Genomic DNA, 19,942 nt, shown 5'->3' with positions numbered 1-19,942 from the left:
ATCTTTAAATTTAAAATAATAAAAATATTTTAAAATAAAAAAACTTTAATCTAAATAAACATATTTGATAAGAGATGTGAAAAACTCAACTCACATATAACTAAAGTTAATTAGTAAAGTATTTTAAATAAATATATTTTGTAAACATGTATGCAATACTTTACTAATTAAATTTAATGCTTTCCTCCAACGTATGTAATATTAAATAAATCTAACTAACAAATGAACTAATAAATAAAAGCAACACATAACTAACAAATTCAACATGTACTCCAACCTTTTGTGTGTGGTGAAAAATAATACAATTGGTATAAATAACAAAACTGATTAAAGGATAAATATACAACAAAGAAAAAGGCAATTGTAATTTATAGGATAAGGAAATAATATTAATAATATAATTAATTGCAATTTATATAAATAGTGAAAAAGTATATAAAAGAATAAAAAAAAAAAAAACTTACAGGTCTATGGATAATGTAAATAAAGAGATAAAAAGAATTTTAAATGCAATATAGGAGATTATTAAAATATAAAATAAAATAAAATAAAAAGAAGAAGAAGAAGAAAAAGAAAAGAAAAAAACCTCAAGAAGAAGGAGTAAAGTGAATTGCAATTTGTGGCCAACAAAATAATAATTGTATTTGGAAACTATTAAAAATAATTGATTTTTGTATTTACTGAAAACTCTTACCCAAAAGAATGAAAGATGGGACTTTTTTTATTTTTGGGGAAGGAAAAAGATTTGCTTTTAAAAAGTGGGACGAAAAATGTTTTTCTTTTTTTCGTTTTTTCGGAATATTAATTCTGGTATGTGTGTATTTAGTTATAAAAAGTATTTCTATTATCTCTTTATTTTAATCTTTAACAAATACTTTAATTTAAAATTGTTGAAAATATATAAAAATAATAAAAAATATATACACTCAATTATATTAATAACTATAATTTAATTTTGCCCAAAGTCTTCTGTCCTTTGGAGTGTCCACAATAAACGTAAGAAACTTTACTGTTGGGTCCTTTGGAGTGTATAGGATAAGGAAATAATATTAATAACTATAATTAATTGTAACTGATATAAATAGTGAAAAGTGTATAAAAGGAATAAAAAATCTTACTAACTATAATTAATTGCAACTGATATAAATAGTGAAAAGTGTATAAAAGTGTTCGCGCGGTTTTTGGTCCCTACGCCGGTCGATGGACTCTTCGCGGGCGTGTCAGAGTATTTGTACAAAATACCCAAAATATGCAATTGAACACCAGCCTATCCCTTTTTTCGATGGCTGACTCTCAGGCGATTGTGTGGGAGAGAGACTAGTAAGAACTCCCAGCAAGGTTATTTTATGCCTTGTTTGTAGCAAGGACTTTTTAGAGTGTCTAAAGAAATGCAACGGCTGATGAATGTTTGAATGGATGGAATGGCCGAGTGAAGACAGACGGCAAGAACTTAATCGATCGCCGGCCGAACGTGATGGCGAGAACTTAATCAATCGCCATCAGTCAAACACAATGGCAAGAATTTAATCGATCGCCACTGAAACGTGATAGCAAGAATTTAATCAATTGCCATCAGCCAAGTAATGACAAGAATTTAATCAATTGTCACTACGATTCAATGGCAAGAATTTAATCAATTGCCATTGAATTGAAAACCTAACTAAAATTACGTAATTAAAATTGGCATAATTGAAATTGAAAGAAAGTAAATAGCTGAATCTAAATAGTTGACGAGGATCTAATCAATTGCCATTAAATTGAAATAAAGAAATTGATAGGAAAATGACATAGAGTCAATTGAAAACATTTTTAGTTGAAATGCATGTTTTGTGGTGGTGCTGGACGGACTAGAATAGGATTACAACTTTCCTATTTATAGAATTCTTTTTTCAACTTATTTTCCTAATTTTTTGCTAGAAAATCTCTTATTCCTTGATTTTCTCTTTCTTCTAGGGCAAAACCCAGTGTACTTCCACTTCCTTTCTTGTCTTGCTTCGTCTTACTTCAATAGAAACTCCTTGTTGAAAACTCTCCTTGATTTAGTCAAATGCAAGTTGTCGAATTGTTGCTGAAAAGTTGCTAAAGAAGTTGCTGGAAAGTTGCTAATTTTTAGCAACTTCTTTCCTTATACTTGGTCACCGTTTCTTCCCTTAAATTGCCCAAAAGCCATTTATCGCTTTTATATTCATGACGCGGCTGCCTTTTGTATTTTTCCTTGTTCCATCCAACTAGAATTCCTATAAAATAGGAATTCAGTTGTCTGATTTCCTTAAAACTTTAGTCTTTCCTTTCTTGTTGATAACCCAACTTGAATAAAGTCAAATGTTTGTTGCTATATTTTAGCAACTGCCTTGTTAATGAAGTGGCTGAGTAACTTTCTCCAATACTTGCTCCTGATATTTCTTAACTGGCTGATTCCCTTGACGCCATGTTAAAAATACTTATCAGCTTTTCATTGGTCCACATCATCGCTGAGATGGCTGCCAAGTTTTGGTGCCAATAAATGCCCCCCAAATTTCAAATGTCTTATCGGCCACTCAGGCCGATTAGATTTTTGGAATTTTTATAACATGAAAGAAACTTGCAGCTAACGAGCTTCTAGACTTTATTTCTTCCGAACCACCTCTAAGTTGGTCTTTATTTTGCGTCAACCAGGACTGGCCGATCCTGGTTCTTCTATTATTCCCACAAAGATGGCTGATACCCCTCAAAATATTGGCCATTTATAAACCTATGATAGACCTCACCATTGAAGTTTCCCAACTCTACTGGCAAGGCATGATCGTGATCGATCAGGATTAGGTTGTTATGTAATGTCATTTGGGCCGATCTAACTGGCTTCTCTATTGAAAAAACAAAATTCTGCCAGTATGGAGCTTTTCTGATGGCTGATCCTCCTGAATTTTTATACTCCCATGGAGCTTCTGAAAGTACGTCATCCCAAGTTTTTGAATAGTCATCTTCTTTAATGACTTCAACTATATCTGTCGGAAATACCAAGAAAAGTATTTCTTTTATGGCCGATTTTTTATTACATAAAGGTACACATGGTCAGCCATAAGTACTGGCTAACACTAATTTTCCCTTTCAAAGATTGCCGGTACGTACCTCTTGAGGTACTTGCCATTAATGGGGTAGTCATGTAATCGGCCACTGAAATACTTCAGCCTATATGCTCCTCCACTTAAGACTTGATGGACTAAGTATGGCCCGTCCCATTTTTGGGACCACTTCCCATATTTCTTATCGACTTTACCCACTGGCAAAACAACTCTCCAAACCAAATCTTCTTCAGCAAAAGACTTAGGTTTTACCCTCTTGTTGTAGATCCTCATCACCTTCTTCTTGTGAGCTATGATATGATCCAAAGCATCCCTTCTAACTTTATCCAAATCTTCCAATTCTACCAACATTACTTGAGTATAATCAGCTGGAGTTAGATTATTTTGAAAAGCAACTCTGGCTGATTTAACCTTCATTTCCATAGGCAGAACAGCATCATGACCATAAGTTAACATGTATGGTGTAACTCCTGTGCCTGTTCTTTTTAAGTTCCTATAGGCCCATAAAGCTTCAGACAAAGTCTCATGCCACCTTCTTGGCTTATCTTTGATCATTTTTTCAATAATCTCTATTAAAATTTTGTTTGAAGATTTGGCCCGGCCATTTACTTGAGCATAGTATGGCATAGAGGCTGACATATGAATATTCATGTTGTGGCCGAATTGTAATACATCAGTTGCCCTAAATACTGTTGCATTATCTGAAACAAGTGTTTCTGGAATCCCAAATCTGTGGATGATGTTTTGTTCCATGAAATTATTCACTGTTTGCTGATCAACCGCTTTGCAAGCCTTGGCCTCAACCCATTTAGTAAAATAATCTGTGGCAACAATCACCCAGTGATGGCCTTCGCTTGATGGTGGATTAATTTTACCAATAAGGTCAAGGCCCCAACCTCTGAATGGCCAAAGTTTGATTATTGGCTGTAATTCTTTTGCTGGTACATTTTGAATCGGCCCGTGTCTTTGACAAGCTTGACAACCTTTTGAGTAATCTATGTAATCTTTCCTCATCCTCGGCCAATAATATCCATACCTACGAATCAGCCATCTCATTTTAATCCCAGCTTGGTGAGCCCCACAGCTGCCCTCATGTACCTCGGCCATAACCTGAAGTGATTCCTCCTTGTTTATGCATTGTAGTAGGAGCCCATCTTCTAACCCTTTTTTGTATAGATCCCCATCTAGAAGCACAAAGTTGATCGCTTTTCTTTTAATACTTCTATCAGCCTTGATGTTTGGATTTCGAAGAAACATTATAAATGGTATCCTCCAGTCATCATCGGCCAAATCTTCTACATCAATTGTCCAAGTATCAAACAACATAGTATTTCTCAATTCGGCCAATGGCAAAGATCTTCGTGTTATCTTTATCAACTGATCTTCTATTCCGGCTGGTACTCTTATTCCAGAGGCTGCTTGGGCCATGCTGTTGGCCTCCTTATTCTGCCCTCTCGGCCAGAACTTAAGTTGAACATTATCAAATTGATTGATTAATGAAGTGGCCAGAGAATGAAACGGCCTTAATTGCTAACTTAGGCACTTAAAATCTTCAGAAATTTGGCTAAGGACTAAGTTTGAATCTCTCAAAATCTTTACATCTCTAACAGCCATTTCAATTAAAATCTCCAGGCCGATTATAAGCGCTTCATATTCGGCCTGATTATTTGAACATTTAAAATCTAAAAAGAAAGAGAATGAAGCCTTTCTGCCAGCTGGCGAAATAATAACAATACCTGCTCCTGCTCCATCAGCCGTGCTTGATCCATCAAATATCAAGATCCAAGGAGTTAAGAATATAGCTGATGACTCCAATTCATCATAAACCCATGGATCAATATCAGTTGAAGGATGATCGGCCAAAAAATCAGCCAGAACCCTTCATTTTACTGATTTTTGTGGGACGTAGATAAAATTGAATTCCATCAAAGCCAAAGCTCACTTACCTATTCCGCCAGTGATCAATGGCCTTGATAGCATATACTTGATCACGTTAGTCTGACAAAGAATGTAAACATCAACAGGCCGCATGTATACTCTCAACTTCATGGCCGAATAGTACAAAGATAAACAAAGCTTCTCAATTGAGGAATATCTACATTCTACATCAATTAGTACTCTACTCAGGTAGTAGACAGCCTGTTCCTTTCCATGTTCATTGTCTTGTGCGAGCATACTACCAATTGATTCTTCTGCGGCCGATAAATAAAGCTTTAACGGCCACTTCTTTCTTGGAGGCATTACAACCGGGGGGTTTGCCAAATACTCTTTTATTTTGTCAAAGGCCTTCTGATGGGATTCGTCCCAATGAAATTTTGTCATGTGACTTTAATTTCACTAAAGTCGAAAAGACATGCACTCGGCCAGCATGGTTAGAAATAAATCTTCTAAGAAAACTTACCTGGCCGAGGAACCTTTGCACTTGTTTTTTGTTGGCTGGGGCCCTAGCATTTATAATAGCTTTAACCTTGTTCTGATCAACTTCAATACCTCGTTTGTGTACTAAGAACCCCAAGAAATTCCCGGCTGAAACTCCAAATGCACACTTCAATGGGTTCATTTTCAATTTGTGAATCCTCATCCTTTCAAAGGCCCTTTTCAAGTGTTCCAAATGCTGTCTCTTGGCCGATGATTTCACAACTACATCATCTATATAAATTTCCATGAATCGGCCAATCATATCATGAAAGATAGAGTTCATTGCCCTTTGATAAGTAGCCCCAGCATTTTTTAGGCCAAATGGCATCACAATCCACTCAAAAGTACCAATTGACCGAGAACATCTAAAAGCCGTTTTATGAATATCTTCCTCGGCTAAATAGATTTGATTATAACCTGAATGGCCGTCCATAAAAGACAATATTTCATGCTTAGCGGCCGAATCAATAAGTTGATCGGCCACAGGCATTGGATATTCATCTTTTGTAGTGGCATTATTTAAATTGCGAAAATCCACACAAACTCTAAGTTTGTCATTCTTCTTCATTACAGGAACAACATTAGACAACCATTCAACATACCTAACTGTTCGAATAAATCCTGCCTTAAGAAGTCTGGTGCGACCGAGCGTGTGCACCAAATAATGCACAACACTTTAGGTTTAGAAATAATGTCAAGTGGGCACCATATTTTAAAATTTATAAAACCACTAAACACTTATACTATGGAGTATGAAGTGAGCAGGGATCGTCCCAAGAGATCTAAACAATTATAGGTTTTCCAGAATTGAATTCTACTTTAGTGCTTATGTGATTGCCAAAAGGGTTTTGTTTGTGATTAAAACTAATTTTAAACTAAATGATTGCAATAAAGAAATAGAGTTTAAGAGATTGGAAAGAGACTTAGGGTGTAGGATTCACCACTAAGCACATTCCCTAACTCACTCACTTTCAACTAATTGGGGAAATAATACTATGTAATCTATATGTGGCTAACGAGTGCAATGAAAAATGTAAACCATCAATTTCAAGCATGAATCAACTACCTAATGACAATTAAATTAAGTGTAGTGCAATTCACCCATTCAAAGCATGATTTATCAATCCAAGTTACAAATTTAACACACATTAATTTAGAAGATAATGCAATTGTGACAAAAAAGTATGGAATTCAAACATAAGTATGGATGGTCTACTTACCTAATAATTGAATTGCAATTAAATTAATTAAACTTAAATTAAACTAATTAAACATGAATTTAAAACTAATTAGACAACAAATTAACCTAAACATGCAGTACCATCCATCAAATGGAAGCATTTTTCATCAATTTGAAACACAATTACAACTAAGCAATACCATGCATAGCCATCACAAGAATCAATTAACAAAGAATTCATGTGTAAAATTTGTTTATCAATCAACCACACATAAGACAATATGAGATTAATACAGATAATCAATTGGAAGAATTTAATTCATAATATTCAAGACTATACACTAATTACATAAATTAATCCCCAAAAAGTATGAAAAGAGAGAGAGAGAGAATAGGTTACATGCTTAGGGTTTATCCAACCCTAAGTAGAAGAATCAGCCACTCATGGTTGATGGAGTCGAAGACAGGACAATCCCCATCATCTGCTTCATCTTCTCTGAACTTTTCTTCCAAACCCTAGCCTGTTCTTCCTTTTTCCCTTTCTTCGCGTGTTTTTCCAGAGAGAAAATACGATACTACGATACAGAAAAATAAATAAATTAAAACTTATTAATTTCTCTAATAATCTTTACCTAAATAAAAACTAAAACTAACCATAATCTAATGGCTCACTGAGCCTTAAGTAACAATCTCATTAAAGCCCAACAGTTCCCAAAATGAGCCCAAAAATTAAATAAAAACTGTAATGTTGCTAAGTCCTGGGGGATCGATCCCCCACCCTAGGGATCGATCCCCCCAGAGTTGACAAATTCCTTTAAGCCTCATTCAGCTCCATTTTTGCCCCGGGCTGTTTGGTTTGCTTCTCCATCTTTGGGAACATCATCAAAGGCCCGAAGTTGACCGCTTTGTGCCATTGTCTGAAAATCTTTGCTTAACTCCAAAAAGGCTTAATTGGACCGTTCTTAGCTCATTTTAACTTTATTGCCCTGAAATACACATAAACATAAATTAGGACTAAAACATAAAATTAAGATATATGCGAAGACTGAAATACCTTAGCTTTGGTGCTGAAATGTGCAACATTTAAGCATTTATCACGCCCCCAAACTTAGATATTGTTAGTCCCTAGTAATAAACTACAGCATGGAAATGAAACAAACATATATACAATTATGAACTAATAAAGCAAATAAAGATAACACCACTTTCGTAGGGATCACGATTGCATTTAGCATATGCAACAAGCCTTTTAAACCCCTAGGTTACCCCTAGTGGATGAGTGAAGTCTCGTGAGGGTTTACAGAAATGGTACCCACAAACATCAACAGCTCTTTCTTACTTGAGAAGTAACGACACATATTAAATAAGTGTTGAAAGTAGACTACCTCAAGTATGCAAATTTTTGCCATTTCTAAGCTATTATCAACGTTTCAACATCATGTAAGCAAATTGAATCAATTATATCATCCTTTTAAGTGAACCGGTATCAAAATGTGTTGCTATCCTAGCAAATCAAAGTAATGGCATAGCCTTACCCTCAAACTAGCATGCAGATATAGTACCAGACATCAAGACATTGAATGAACCTTGTTATTTAATCAAACATTCTTTTTTTTTTTTTTTTTTTTATTGATTTCATTTTTTATTTTTATGTATGACCATATGCAATGTCCAAGTTCCTTAAGCTCTCTAATCACCCCATGTAACAAGCGTTGAGCCAACGACTCCCAAACCAGATGGTCTTAGGGCGTTAAGTGTAAAGACACTCCTAAGGGCGTAATGACTCGGAATGGCTAGGCTACGAACTCAAACTAATCATACATCTTACATTCTTCCCTTGTCTTCCTTTTTAATCAGTTGACATGTTGAAAGAATGCAGTTTTTTTTTTTTTTTTTTAATTTATTTCTTTTCTTTCCTTTGCAAGGTCATTTTATCAAGAATGAAAGCTTTCAAAGCATACTAGCTCAATTAGAACAAACCAAAACAATAATCAACTAAGCATGTACCCCACAAATTGAATTCTAGTGTGCGCAAGTGCAAATGTAGAATTCTAGAATCAACTCTCAAAGCATTTTCAACCAACAAGATGATGTGTACCACAAAAGCAAACATGATGTCAAAAATTAAAATTTACCCCTAAATGGCATCCTAGAGCATACAAGAAGTATTAGACTCTAACAACTTGTTTTTTAAAGGCACTATGCTTCAAAAGTTCAAAATCATTGCCAAATATATCTCAAATCTCAATCATGCATTTAAAACTCAACTTAAAATAGAATGTAACAAGGCTACTTTACCCCCAAAGTTAAATTGCACATTGTCCTCAATGTGCAATGAGAACAATGAAAGAAATGGAAAGAGTACACCGTGATGGCAAAAGTTAATGACGTCCGGCAATGATCCATGACGAAAGAGGTCTCCCCTAAACTTGGATGCAAAAACCTACTAGAAAAATCACACTAGCAACTCACATCAAATATCAAATGGAATAAGTAAAGCATACATTCCAAAACAATATAGAATAAGATGTAAAGAGATATGATATCAAGCCTTTTGTAAAAGATGAAAACATGCATAACTAAGCATAAGGGCATAACGGGGACACATATTTTTGAAATTTTTGTGATATGTTTTTTTTTTTTTTTTTTTAATTTCAAGAATGGGATTGATCTCCCAATTTTTTTTTTTTTTTTTTTTTAACACAAAGAAAAATATTCTAAACTAAAAAGAAAAAATATATACTAAACTAAAAAGAAATAAATATATACTAAAATAAATCAATTCAAATTTTTTTTTTTTTTTTTTTTTTTTTTTTTTTTTTTTTACAAAGGAAAAGAACATGTATATACAACCAACAAAATAAAATAAGAAAAATGGGCTAAGTTTAACGTCTCTAGCAAGACGGAATGTTACTGAAATTTTATTTTATTTTAATATTTTTTTTATTTTTATCAAAAATAAATAAAGAAATAAATAACTAAAAACACTACTACAAATTCTACTTAGCCTTTTTTTTTTTTTTTTTTTTTTTTTTTAACATCAATGCTACTCTTTTTTTTTTTAATAAATCAATTCAAAAAAAAAAAATATATATATATATATATATATACTTTTTAATTATTAAAATTTTTATGTTATGTTTTTATTTTTTTATTTTTTGTTTTTTTTATTATTTTATTATTTTAATTTTTTTCTTTTCTTTTTCTTTTTCTTTTTTTATTTATTTATTTATGTATCAATTGGAACGGCGAAGCCAAAAGCTCGCCGGAGAAGATGAACAGCCGCGACCGCTGTTGGAAGAACCAACCGCCGGAAATCGTGGCCGGAGAAGAACCAGCCTTGTTCGCCGGCGAATCCAAGCCGAGATCGCCAGAGAGAAACGAACCCGCGACGCCGGAAAAATGAACCCAGTTGCGACTCCGAAAAAATAGCTCAGACCCATGGCGCCGGAAAAATAAAGGCCGAAACAGCCTTGATCGCCGGAGAACGAGACAGATGTGAACAGATGCAACGCCGAGATCGCTGGAGAACTGCGAATAGATGCGAAGCTGTAATCGACGACGAGCCCAGCCGCGACGCCATTTGATGAACCAGCCGCCGGAATCGCTGGGGAAAACGACGAGTCACAAGCTCGCCGGAGAGGACCAATCCGGAATCGGACTGATTCAAGCACGGCCGGAAGAAAACGGACAGCCGCGACACCGACGAATTAAACAAGAACCAGGAAATGGCACTGGAAGATGAACAGATGCGACGCCGGAAAGAAAGCAGATGCAACGCCGCTGCTGTTTTTTTTTTATTTTTTATTTTTTATTTTTTTCAGAAAGACGACCCAGACGCTCGCCGGAAAGTAACGAACAGCCGTGTCGGAAAATAAAAGGCGAAGCCAACGGCGAACTCAAACCGTCGGCGGAGAAGAACTCAGAACCATGGCGCCGTTTTTAACAGTCGCGACACCGTGGAAGAGGAGAAGAGATCAGCGGAAGATTGTGGGTTCCTGTACACCGTGAACGCCAGGAGGAAATTTAGAGTGGCGACTCGAAACTGGGAGAACAGAGAGGAATGTATTTTGGAGATTGAAGGTAAGGCACAACAAAGCTAAGGGGCGATCGATCTGCTTTGATGGGGGATCGATAATTTTAGGCAAAAAATGTCCCCTTCACTGTTTAATGAGAAGGGAGAAACATAAGTAAAATGGGATCGATCCCTTTGGACGGGGGATCAATCCACTTGGCCTATTTTTTTGTTGCTCTCTGCCAAGAAAATGGGATCGATCTCCTACCCATTTTGGGATCGATCTTTCTTTTTTCTTTTTTTTTTAAATTTTTCAAATTTTTTTTTTTTTAAAAAAAATAAAAATAAATAAATAAATAAAATAAACAAAAAAAAAAATAAAACAAAATAAAGCTAAAAAGAATATATACACTAAAATGAAAAATAGATAAAAAAATAAAATAAAAATAATAATAAATAAAATTGAAATAAAATCACTTATCAACCTATATTAATTAATACTTTTTTTAAATTTTTTTTTTTTTTTTTATACTTTTGAATAAATCAAAACTAACATGAAATATATACAAAAATAATAAAAATAATAATAAAATAGAAATAAAATCAAACACCAACCTACATTACTCATTTACAATTTTTTTTTTTTTTAATTTTTTTAAATTAAAAAAATGCATAAATGTACAAAAGGAAAAATAAAAATAAAATAAAAATAAAATGGAAATTAAAATGCAACGAAGGAGAAACTCGATACAACTAGTGTTTTACGTCGCTAGAAAGACGTGAGATATTCTCAATCTTCAAAGTAAATGGGATCTACCAAGAGGGCAGATTCCACATTTCTTTGAAAATTTTGTCCATCAATGTATGGTTTAAGCCTTTGACCATTAACTTTGAAGGTCCCTTCATCTTTTAGATTTTTAAGTTCAATAGCTCCATGAGGTGAGACGGAAATAATTTGATAAGGGCCTTCCCATTTGGTTCGAAGCTTTCCTGGGAAAAATTTGAGCCTAGAGTTGAATAACCAAGCCTTTTGACCGGCTTCAAAGGACTTTTTCACAATATGTTTATCATGAAATGCTTTTGTCATTGCCTTGTAAATTTTTGAACTATCATAGGCATCATTTCTCAATTCCTCTAGCTCATTGAGTTGGAGTAAACGGTCCTTTCCAGCCTTATCAAGATCAAAGTTGAGCCTTTTTATTGCCCAAAGTGCTTTGTGTTCTAGTTCAACCGGAAGATGACAAGGCTTCCCATAAACAAGTCTATATGGAGACATGCCTATTGGAGTCTTGTAAGCTGTCCGGTAAGCCCACAAAGCATCGTTCAATTTTCTTGACCAATCTTTTCGGGTCGGATTGACAGTTTTCTCAAGAATATGCTTGATTTCCCTATTTGACACCTCGACTTGCCCACTTGTTTGGGGATGGTAGGGAGTGACCACTTTATGTGTGACGGAGTATTTCAAGAAAAGTTGCTTCAAGAATTGATTACAGAAATGTTTTCCTCCATCACTTATCATAGCCCTTGGCATACCAAAACGAGCAAAGATATTTGATTTAACGAATGCAATTACCACGGAGTGGTCATTCGTTTTGGTAGCACAAGCCTCAACCCACTTTGAAACATAATCAACGGCATTGAAAGCCATAAGACATTGGGAATGGTCCCATAAAGTCTATGCCCCATACATCGAAGATTTCAACTACAAAGATTGAAGTTAAGGGCATCATGTCTCTCTTTGACATTGATCCCAACTTTTGACACCGAACACACACCTTACAAAAGTTATAGGCATCTCGGTGGATAGTGGGCCAGAAGAGCCCACTTTGAAGAACCTTCAAAGCGGTCTTTTTTCCACTAAAATGCCCACCACAAGTAAGTGTGTGACAAAACGCAAGGACGCTCGGAACTTCATTTTCCGGCACACATCTCCTGATGATTTGATCCGGGCAATAACGAAACAGAATGGGATCTTCTCAATAGTATTTTCGGATGTTAGCAAAGAATCGGTCATTTTCTTGTTTTGACCAATTAATGGGAAGTTTGCTGGTTGCAAGATAGTTAACAATGTCGGCGAACCAAGGCAACGTCCTATTTGAGATTTGAAAGAGTTGTTCATCCGGAAATGATTCATGAATTTCAAGATTTGGAGAAGATTCAACCATTAATCTAGACAGATGATCGGCAACGACATTGTCGGAGCCCTTTTTATCCTTGATTTCAAAGTCAAATTCTTGAAGAAGTAGAATCCATCTTATCAAGCGAGGTTTGGTTTCCTTTTTCATTAAAAGTTGCCTAAGAGCTGCATGATCGGAAAACACAATTACCTTGGATCCTAAGAGATATGACCGAAATTTATCAAGGGCATATACTACGGCAAGTAACTCTTTCTCAGTGGTAGAATAGTTCAATTGGGCACCTGAGAAAGTCTTACTCGCATAGTATATAGCATATGGTAGTTTACCTACCCTTTGCCCCAAAACAGCACCCATTGCGAAGTCGGAAGCATCACACATAATCTCAAATGGTTAGGACCAATTTGGAGGTTGCATGATAGGAGCAGATGATAGAAGAGTGCGAAGTTGATGAAAAGCATTTAGGCATGCTTCATCAAAGACAAATGGAGTCTCCTTGGCAAGAAGGTTACACAAGGGTCTAGCAATTTTGCTAAAGTCTTTGATGAATCAGCGATAAAAACCGGCATGTCCTAGAAAGGAGCGGATTTCTCTCACCGTAGTAGGTGGAGACAATTCAGAAATTAGCTCAACTTTCGCTCTATCTACTTCTATTCCTCTTTTAGAGATGACATGTCCAAGCACGATTCCTTCTTGAACCATGAAATGGCTCTTTTCCCAACTTAACACAAGATTAGTCTCACGACATCTTTGAAGCACTTTTTTGAGATTTTGGAGACACGAATCAAATGAGGACCCAAAAACCGAGAAGTCATCCATGAAGACTTCTAAATACTTCTCCACCATGTCCGAAAAATTTGACATCATACACCTTTGGAAAGTGGCAGGAGCATTGCACAATCCGAAAGGCATCCGTCGATAAGCAAATGTACCGAAAGGACATGTGAATGTGGTCTTTTCTTGATCCAATGGATCTAAGGCCACTTGATTGTACCCCGAGTAACTATCTAGGAAGCAATAGTATTGTTGCCCAGCCAATCTTTCCAAGATTTGGTCAATGAAAGGCAATGAAAAATGGTCCTTCCCAGTGGCAAAATTCAGCTTTCGGTAATCTATACAAACACGCCATGAAGTGGCGGTGCGTTTCGAAATAAGATCACCCTTAGCATTTTCAACAACTGTGATTCCCGACTTTTTAGGAACCACTTGAGTTGGACTAACCCATTTGGAATCAGAGATAAGATAAATGATTCCTGCATCTAGAAGTTTCACAACCTCCTTCATGACAACTTCCTTCATATTTGGATTCAATCTCCTTTGAGCATCCCTAAATGGCCTTTCATCCTCTTCCATGTGTATGCGATGCATACAAATAGAAGGGTCAATGCCTTTTAGGTCAGCCACACTCCATCCAATGGCTTCTTTGTTAGCTTTAAGCACTTCCAAAAGATCATTCTCTTGGTCATTTTCAAAATTGGAAGCAATGATGACCGGAAGAGTCTCTTTTGGGCCTAAGAAGGCGTATTTCAGATTTGATGGAAAGGGCTTAAGCTCAAGAATAGGAGGAGAGATGAGAGATGGAACTGGTGGAGTACTAGAGAGTGAAGGAAGAGGTTCTTTCTTGCTTTTCCAAGGTGGGTAATCCAAAGTGGCCACAGAGTCCATTAAAGCATTCACCTCACTTATGGATCCTTCTGTGTCAAAACCACAACTTTCAAACATTTCGCAAAGGCACGCCTCAAGAGGGTCCTTAGATAGAATAGAGGGAAGAGTCTCCTCTATGGTTTCATCCAAGACATCCACTAGGAAACACTCGTCTTCATCTGTGGGATGTTGACTCGCATTGAATACATTAAGCTTAACCATCATGTTGCCAAATGAGATATCCATAATGCCAGATCTACAATTAATGGTGGCATTGGCAGTGGCAAGGAATGGCCTTCCTAGGATGACTGGAATGTGATTGGTGAGATTAGGGACTAGCTCAGTATCTAGTACCACAAAATCAACCGGGAAATAAAATTTATCAACCTTAATTAGAATGTCCTCAACAATTCCCCTTGGTTTTTTAATTGATCTATCGGCTAGTTGGATGACTACCGATGTTGGCTTCAAGTCCCCTAATCCTAATTGCAAGTAAACAGAGTATGGAATGAGATTGATACTTGCACCTAAATCAAGGAGAGCTCTACGAACCTCTTGGTTTCCAATAACACAAGAAATAGTCGGAGCACCCGGATCCTTGAACTTAAGAGGAGTGTTAGAAAGAATGATGGAACTCACTTATTCTGTTAAAAGCACTTTCTTAAGGTCCCTTCCCTTGCTCTTCCTCTTTTGTGTGCACAAGTCCTTCAAGAACTTTGCATATGGTGGAATTTGCCTAATTGCATCTAGAAGAGGAAGATTGATTTTCACTTGTTTAAACACTTCCATCATATCATGAATTTTTCCTTTTTGTCTCCTAAATGATAAAGTCTCTCTCAAAGCTTGAGGAAATGGAGCTTTTGGCTCATAAGGCTTCTCTAATTGGGGAGATGATGATGAAGATGATGGAACGTCCTTTTTAGAACCACTAGCATCCAAGGAAATTGGAATAGAATTTGGAATGGGATGGATGCAACCACTTGGTTGTGCCAATTCATTATCCTCCTTAGGTACCTCTACCTTATTATCCACTTTCCTACCACTCCTCAAGGTAGTAATTGCTTGAACTTGGTCATTTCCAGAAAATTCTGATGAAGGACTTGCTTGCGCCATAAATTGCCCTTTAGGATTGGTCTCAGTTTGACTAGGCAACTTACCTTTCTCTCTCACATTTAAAGAATTAGCTAATTGCCCAATTTGAGCTTCAAGCTTTGCAATTGATTGAGAGTGAGAATGAAACAGTTGATTATCTTTTTGAAGATTACCTAAAGCCTACAAGACTTTGTCCTCAAAAGCTGAACTTTTAGGAGGCGCTTGATTTGGATTAGAGTAAGATTGAGAATTTGATGCTTGAGGATGAGAGTAGGACTGAGGATTTGATGCTTGAGGTTGAGAGTATTGATTCACATTCTGAGGATAGAATGAAGGACGGTAACCTTAAGAATTCTGATTTTGATTTTGGAGATGTGGGGGAACATACTTTGCTTGGTAACCTTGATTTTGAGGAGGGTTTGCACCGTCTCCTTGATTTCTCTATGCAAAGTTTGGATGATTTTTCCACCCAGGATTGTAAGTATTGGAATAAGGGTTGTTCCCTTGATGAATGAAAGCAGCATTTGCTTGTTCTTGAGACTCACTTGGTATAATTTGTCCAAGAGGGCAATTTGAAGTATGGTGAGTGTAACTAGAACAAGTCATGCGCATTTCATTGGAATGGTGAGGATATGATTGAGTTGCCGGACCTTGATTCAAAAGGAATGTATCAAACCTTTGAGTAAAATTTTTGACCTCAGCGGCAATTTCCATGGAAGAATCTATTTGATTTATAGCTTTCTTTCCTCCCATATGTGCTAGGTGACTACTCCTAGAAGATGAAGATCTATGCATTGAGTTTTCACTCATTTTTTCGAAAAGTTACCAAATTTCATCTTCATTTCTTTCAATGTAGCTTCCGCCACAAGAAGCATCAACAATGCCCTTATTGGCATCGGATAAACTTGAAAAGAAACATTGAACTAATTGCTACTTAGGAATGTCATGATGTGGACACTTCCGTAGCAAGTCATTCAAACGTTCCCATGCTTCATGAAAGGGTTCTCCTTCTTGTTGTTTAAATTCACGAATGGAAGTTCTCATGGCATCAGTTCGACTTGCGGGGTAATACTTTTTTAAGAACTCTTGTTGCAATTGTGCCCAAGAGGTGATTGTATTCGGCCGCAAGTTATTGAACCAATATTTAGCTTTATCCCGAAGAGTGAAAGGGAAAAGCTTCATTTTTAGGACTTCTTCCGGAACATCCGTGATTTTCACGGTGGAGCAGACTTCCAAAAACTCATCTAAATGTTTATAAGGCTCTTCATTGCTCAACCCATAGAAAAGGGGGCACATGTTAATGGTAGAAGCCTTAATCTCACAATGATGAGCACGAAAATTTGGCAATTGAATGCAAGTGGGTGCATTATATTGATTTGGAGTGTAACGATCCCTAAGGACCATTGGAGGATTGAGAGGATTAAGAGGAGGATATGGCATTTGACCTTGTTGAGGGTATACCATTTGACCATATTGTTGTTGTTGCTTACCAATTGGGGGAACAACATTTGGCCTTGGCATCCCTAGATTAGGTTGTTGCACCGCATGATTAACTGGTTGTGGCATTCCCAAGGGTGGATGCACACCTTGAGGATCCACAATATGAACTTGTGGTGGGTGGTGCACACCATTATGATCCACATGACCAAGATCTACAATGGGATCTTCAATTGGATCTTCCATTAAAGGTGATGGAAGATCAAATTTTGAAAGATTAAGATGACTATCCCTAGTACTACTTCTTAAACGCCGAAGAAAAATTTCGAGATTTTGATTTACAGGAGCAAGAGGACGATTAAGTGATCTACGACCATGCATGCACTAGAACAAGTCAACACACCAACATTTCAAAATTTCAACCTCCACATACGATGTTCCCAAACTCCTCAATAATATCAATGCACTTAAAACAAATAAATGCCTCCACACGGGCCGATGCCTTCTACAAGAAGGTATGCTTGGACTTAAAAATAAAACAATTCAATTTAAGCCTCCACTTGGGCTGTCCACAGCATGCAAATTGGTATACAATTAAAGTACTAAAATTAAAGAGAACTTACAGATGGTCCTTAAGCAACTTCAAATTTTTTTTAATTGCTTCTAAGTCCAGCGTTTGCTCCACTTTGCTTCAAGTACCTAATTGACAAATCAAATAAAAAAAAAAATTAAAAGTTAAAATGACTTAAAAGTAGACAATCTACAAAGAACTAATGTTTAATTCAATTCTTCAAAACCGTTAGATCCCCGGCAACGGCGCCAAAACTATGGTGCGACCGAGCGTGTGCACCAAATAATGCACAACACTTTAGGTTTAGAAATAATGTCAAGTGGGCACCATATTTTAAAATTTATAAAACCACTAAACACTTATACTATGGAGTATGAAGTGAGCAGGGATCGTCCCAAGAGATCTAAACAATTATAGGTTTTCCAGAATTGAATTCTACTTTAGTGCTTATGTGATTGCCAAAAGGGTTTTGTTTGTGATTAAAACTAATTTTAAACTAAATGATTGCAATAAAGAAATAGAGTTTAAGAGATTGGAAAGAGACTTAGGGTGTAGGATTCACCACTAAGCACATTCCCTAACTCACTCACTTTCAACTAATTGGGGAAATAATACTATGTAATCTATATGTGGCTAACAAGTGTAATGAAAAGTGTAAACCATCAATTTCAAGCATGAATCAACTACCTAATGACAATTAAACTAAGTGTAGTGCAATTCACCCATTCAAAACATGATTTATCAATCCAAGTTACAAATTTAACACACATTAATTTAGAAGATAATGCAATTGTGACAAAAAGTATGGAATTCAAACATAAGTATGGATGGTCTACTTACCTAATAATTGAATTGCAATTAAATTAATTAAACTTAAATTAAACTAATTAAACATGAATTTAAAACTAATTAGACAACAAATTAACCTAAACACGTAGTACCATCCATCAAATGGAAGCATTTTTCATCAATTTGAAACACAATTACAACTAAGCAATACCATGCATAGCCATCACAAGAATCAATTAACAAAGAATTCATGTGTAAAATTTGTTTATCAATCAACCACACATAAGACAATATGAGATTAATACAGATAATCAATTGGAAGAATTTAATTCATAATATTCAAGACTATACACTAATTACATAAATTAATCCCCAAAAAGTATGAAAAAAGAGAGAGAATAGGTTACATGCTTAGGGTTTATCCAACCCTAAGTAGAAGAATCAGCCACTCATGGTTGATGGAGTCGAAGACAGGACAATCCCCATCATCTGCTTCATCTTCTCTGAACTTTTCTTCCAAACCCTAGCCTGTTCTTCCTTTTTCCCTTTCTTCGCGTGTTTTTCCAGAGAGAAAATACGATACTACGATACAGAAAAATAAATAAATTAAAACTTATTAATTTCTCTAATAATCTTTACCTAAATAAAAACTAAAACTAACCCTAATCTAATGGCTCACTGGGCCTTAAGTAACAATCTCATTAAAGCCCAACAGTTCCCAAAATGAGCCCAAAAATTAAATAAAAACTGTAATGTTGCTAAGTCCTGGGGGATCGATCCCCCACCCTGGGGATCGATCCCCCCAGAGTTGACAAATTCCTTTAAGCCTTATTCAGCTCCATTTTTTCCCCGGGCTATTTGGTTTGCTTCTCCATCTTTAGGAACATCATCAAAGGCCCGAAATTGACCGCTTTGTGCCATTGTCTGAAAATCTTTGCTTAACTCCAAAAAGGCTTAATTGGACCGTTCTTAGCTCATTTTAACTTTATTGCCCTGAAATACACATAAACATAAATTATGACTAAAACATAAAATTAAGATATATGCGAAGACTGAAATACCTTAGCTTAGGTGCTGAAATGTGCAACATTTAAGCACTTATCAAAGTCTCTCAATTTTCTTCTTTAATTTTGAGCATTACTTCCGAAGACATCCTTCTTGGTGGTTGTTTATATGGCTGAAAATCTTTCTTGATCGGTAATCTATGTTCTACCAATTTTCTAGACAGGCCAGGCATCTCTTCATAACTCCAAACAAAGCAATCCTTATATTCATTTAATAATTTAATCAAATCGGCCTGGAATTTAGGCTCAAGCAAAGCACTAACAAATAGTGGCCGATTATCTTTTTTAGTACCAACATTTATTTTCGATAAAGGATCTTGCACCTCTGCTTTATTATCTTCCATCCTGGAAGGGGCTGACTCCAAATCTTCAAGTTGGATTGCATCCAGCTTTTCGAAACCTTCTTCAATTATATCGGCCATGCTGGCCGATACCTCTTCATATAGTTGTTCTTCTCTGGCCAATCTCTTCTCAGCCAAATATGCTTTCAGTCTTATGCAAGCGGCCCTGAAAGCTTGCCACTTCTTTTCTTCAT

At 36.0% G+C, this 19,942-nt stretch overlaps 1 protein-coding gene and 1 non-coding gene across 2 annotated transcripts; one reads left to right on the top strand and one right to left on the bottom strand.

The window, feature by feature from the left end:
* Positions 1 to 3,074: 3,074 nt before the first annotated feature.
* On the bottom strand, positions 3,075 to 6,048 carry LOC132273081 (uncharacterized). Its single transcript, XM_059774114.1, has 5 exons — positions 5,464 to 6,048; positions 5,009 to 5,351; positions 4,671 to 4,864; positions 3,672 to 4,526; positions 3,075 to 3,473 (listed from the first exon to the last, which is right to left on the bottom strand). Exons 1-5 carry the CDS (start codon positions 6,046 to 6,048, stop codon positions 3,075 to 3,077), a joined length of 2,376 nt encoding a protein of 791 aa, XP_059630097.1.
* Positions 6,049 to 16,486: 10,438 nt separating this feature from the next.
* On the top strand, positions 16,487 to 16,593 carry LOC132275566 (small nucleolar RNA R71). Its single transcript, XR_009470679.1, has one exon. It is a non-coding gene; the product is annotated as a small nucleolar RNA R71 (small nucleolar RNA).
* The last annotated feature ends 3,349 nt before the right edge of the window (positions 16,594 to 19,942 follow it).

Source organism: Cornus florida, unplaced genomic scaffold, assembly GCF_030987335.1.
Source record: "Cornus florida cultivar Cherokee Brave unplaced genomic scaffold, ASM3098733v1 CherokeeBrave_3.0.0_Hap2_Chr09, whole genome shotgun sequence".
In the NCBI taxonomy this organism is placed as follows: domain Eukaryota; kingdom Viridiplantae; phylum Streptophyta; class Magnoliopsida; order Cornales; family Cornaceae; genus Cornus; species Cornus florida.
Note: the sequence above shows the minus strand (reverse complement) of the source record. Positions and strands in the feature narration are given on the sequence as shown.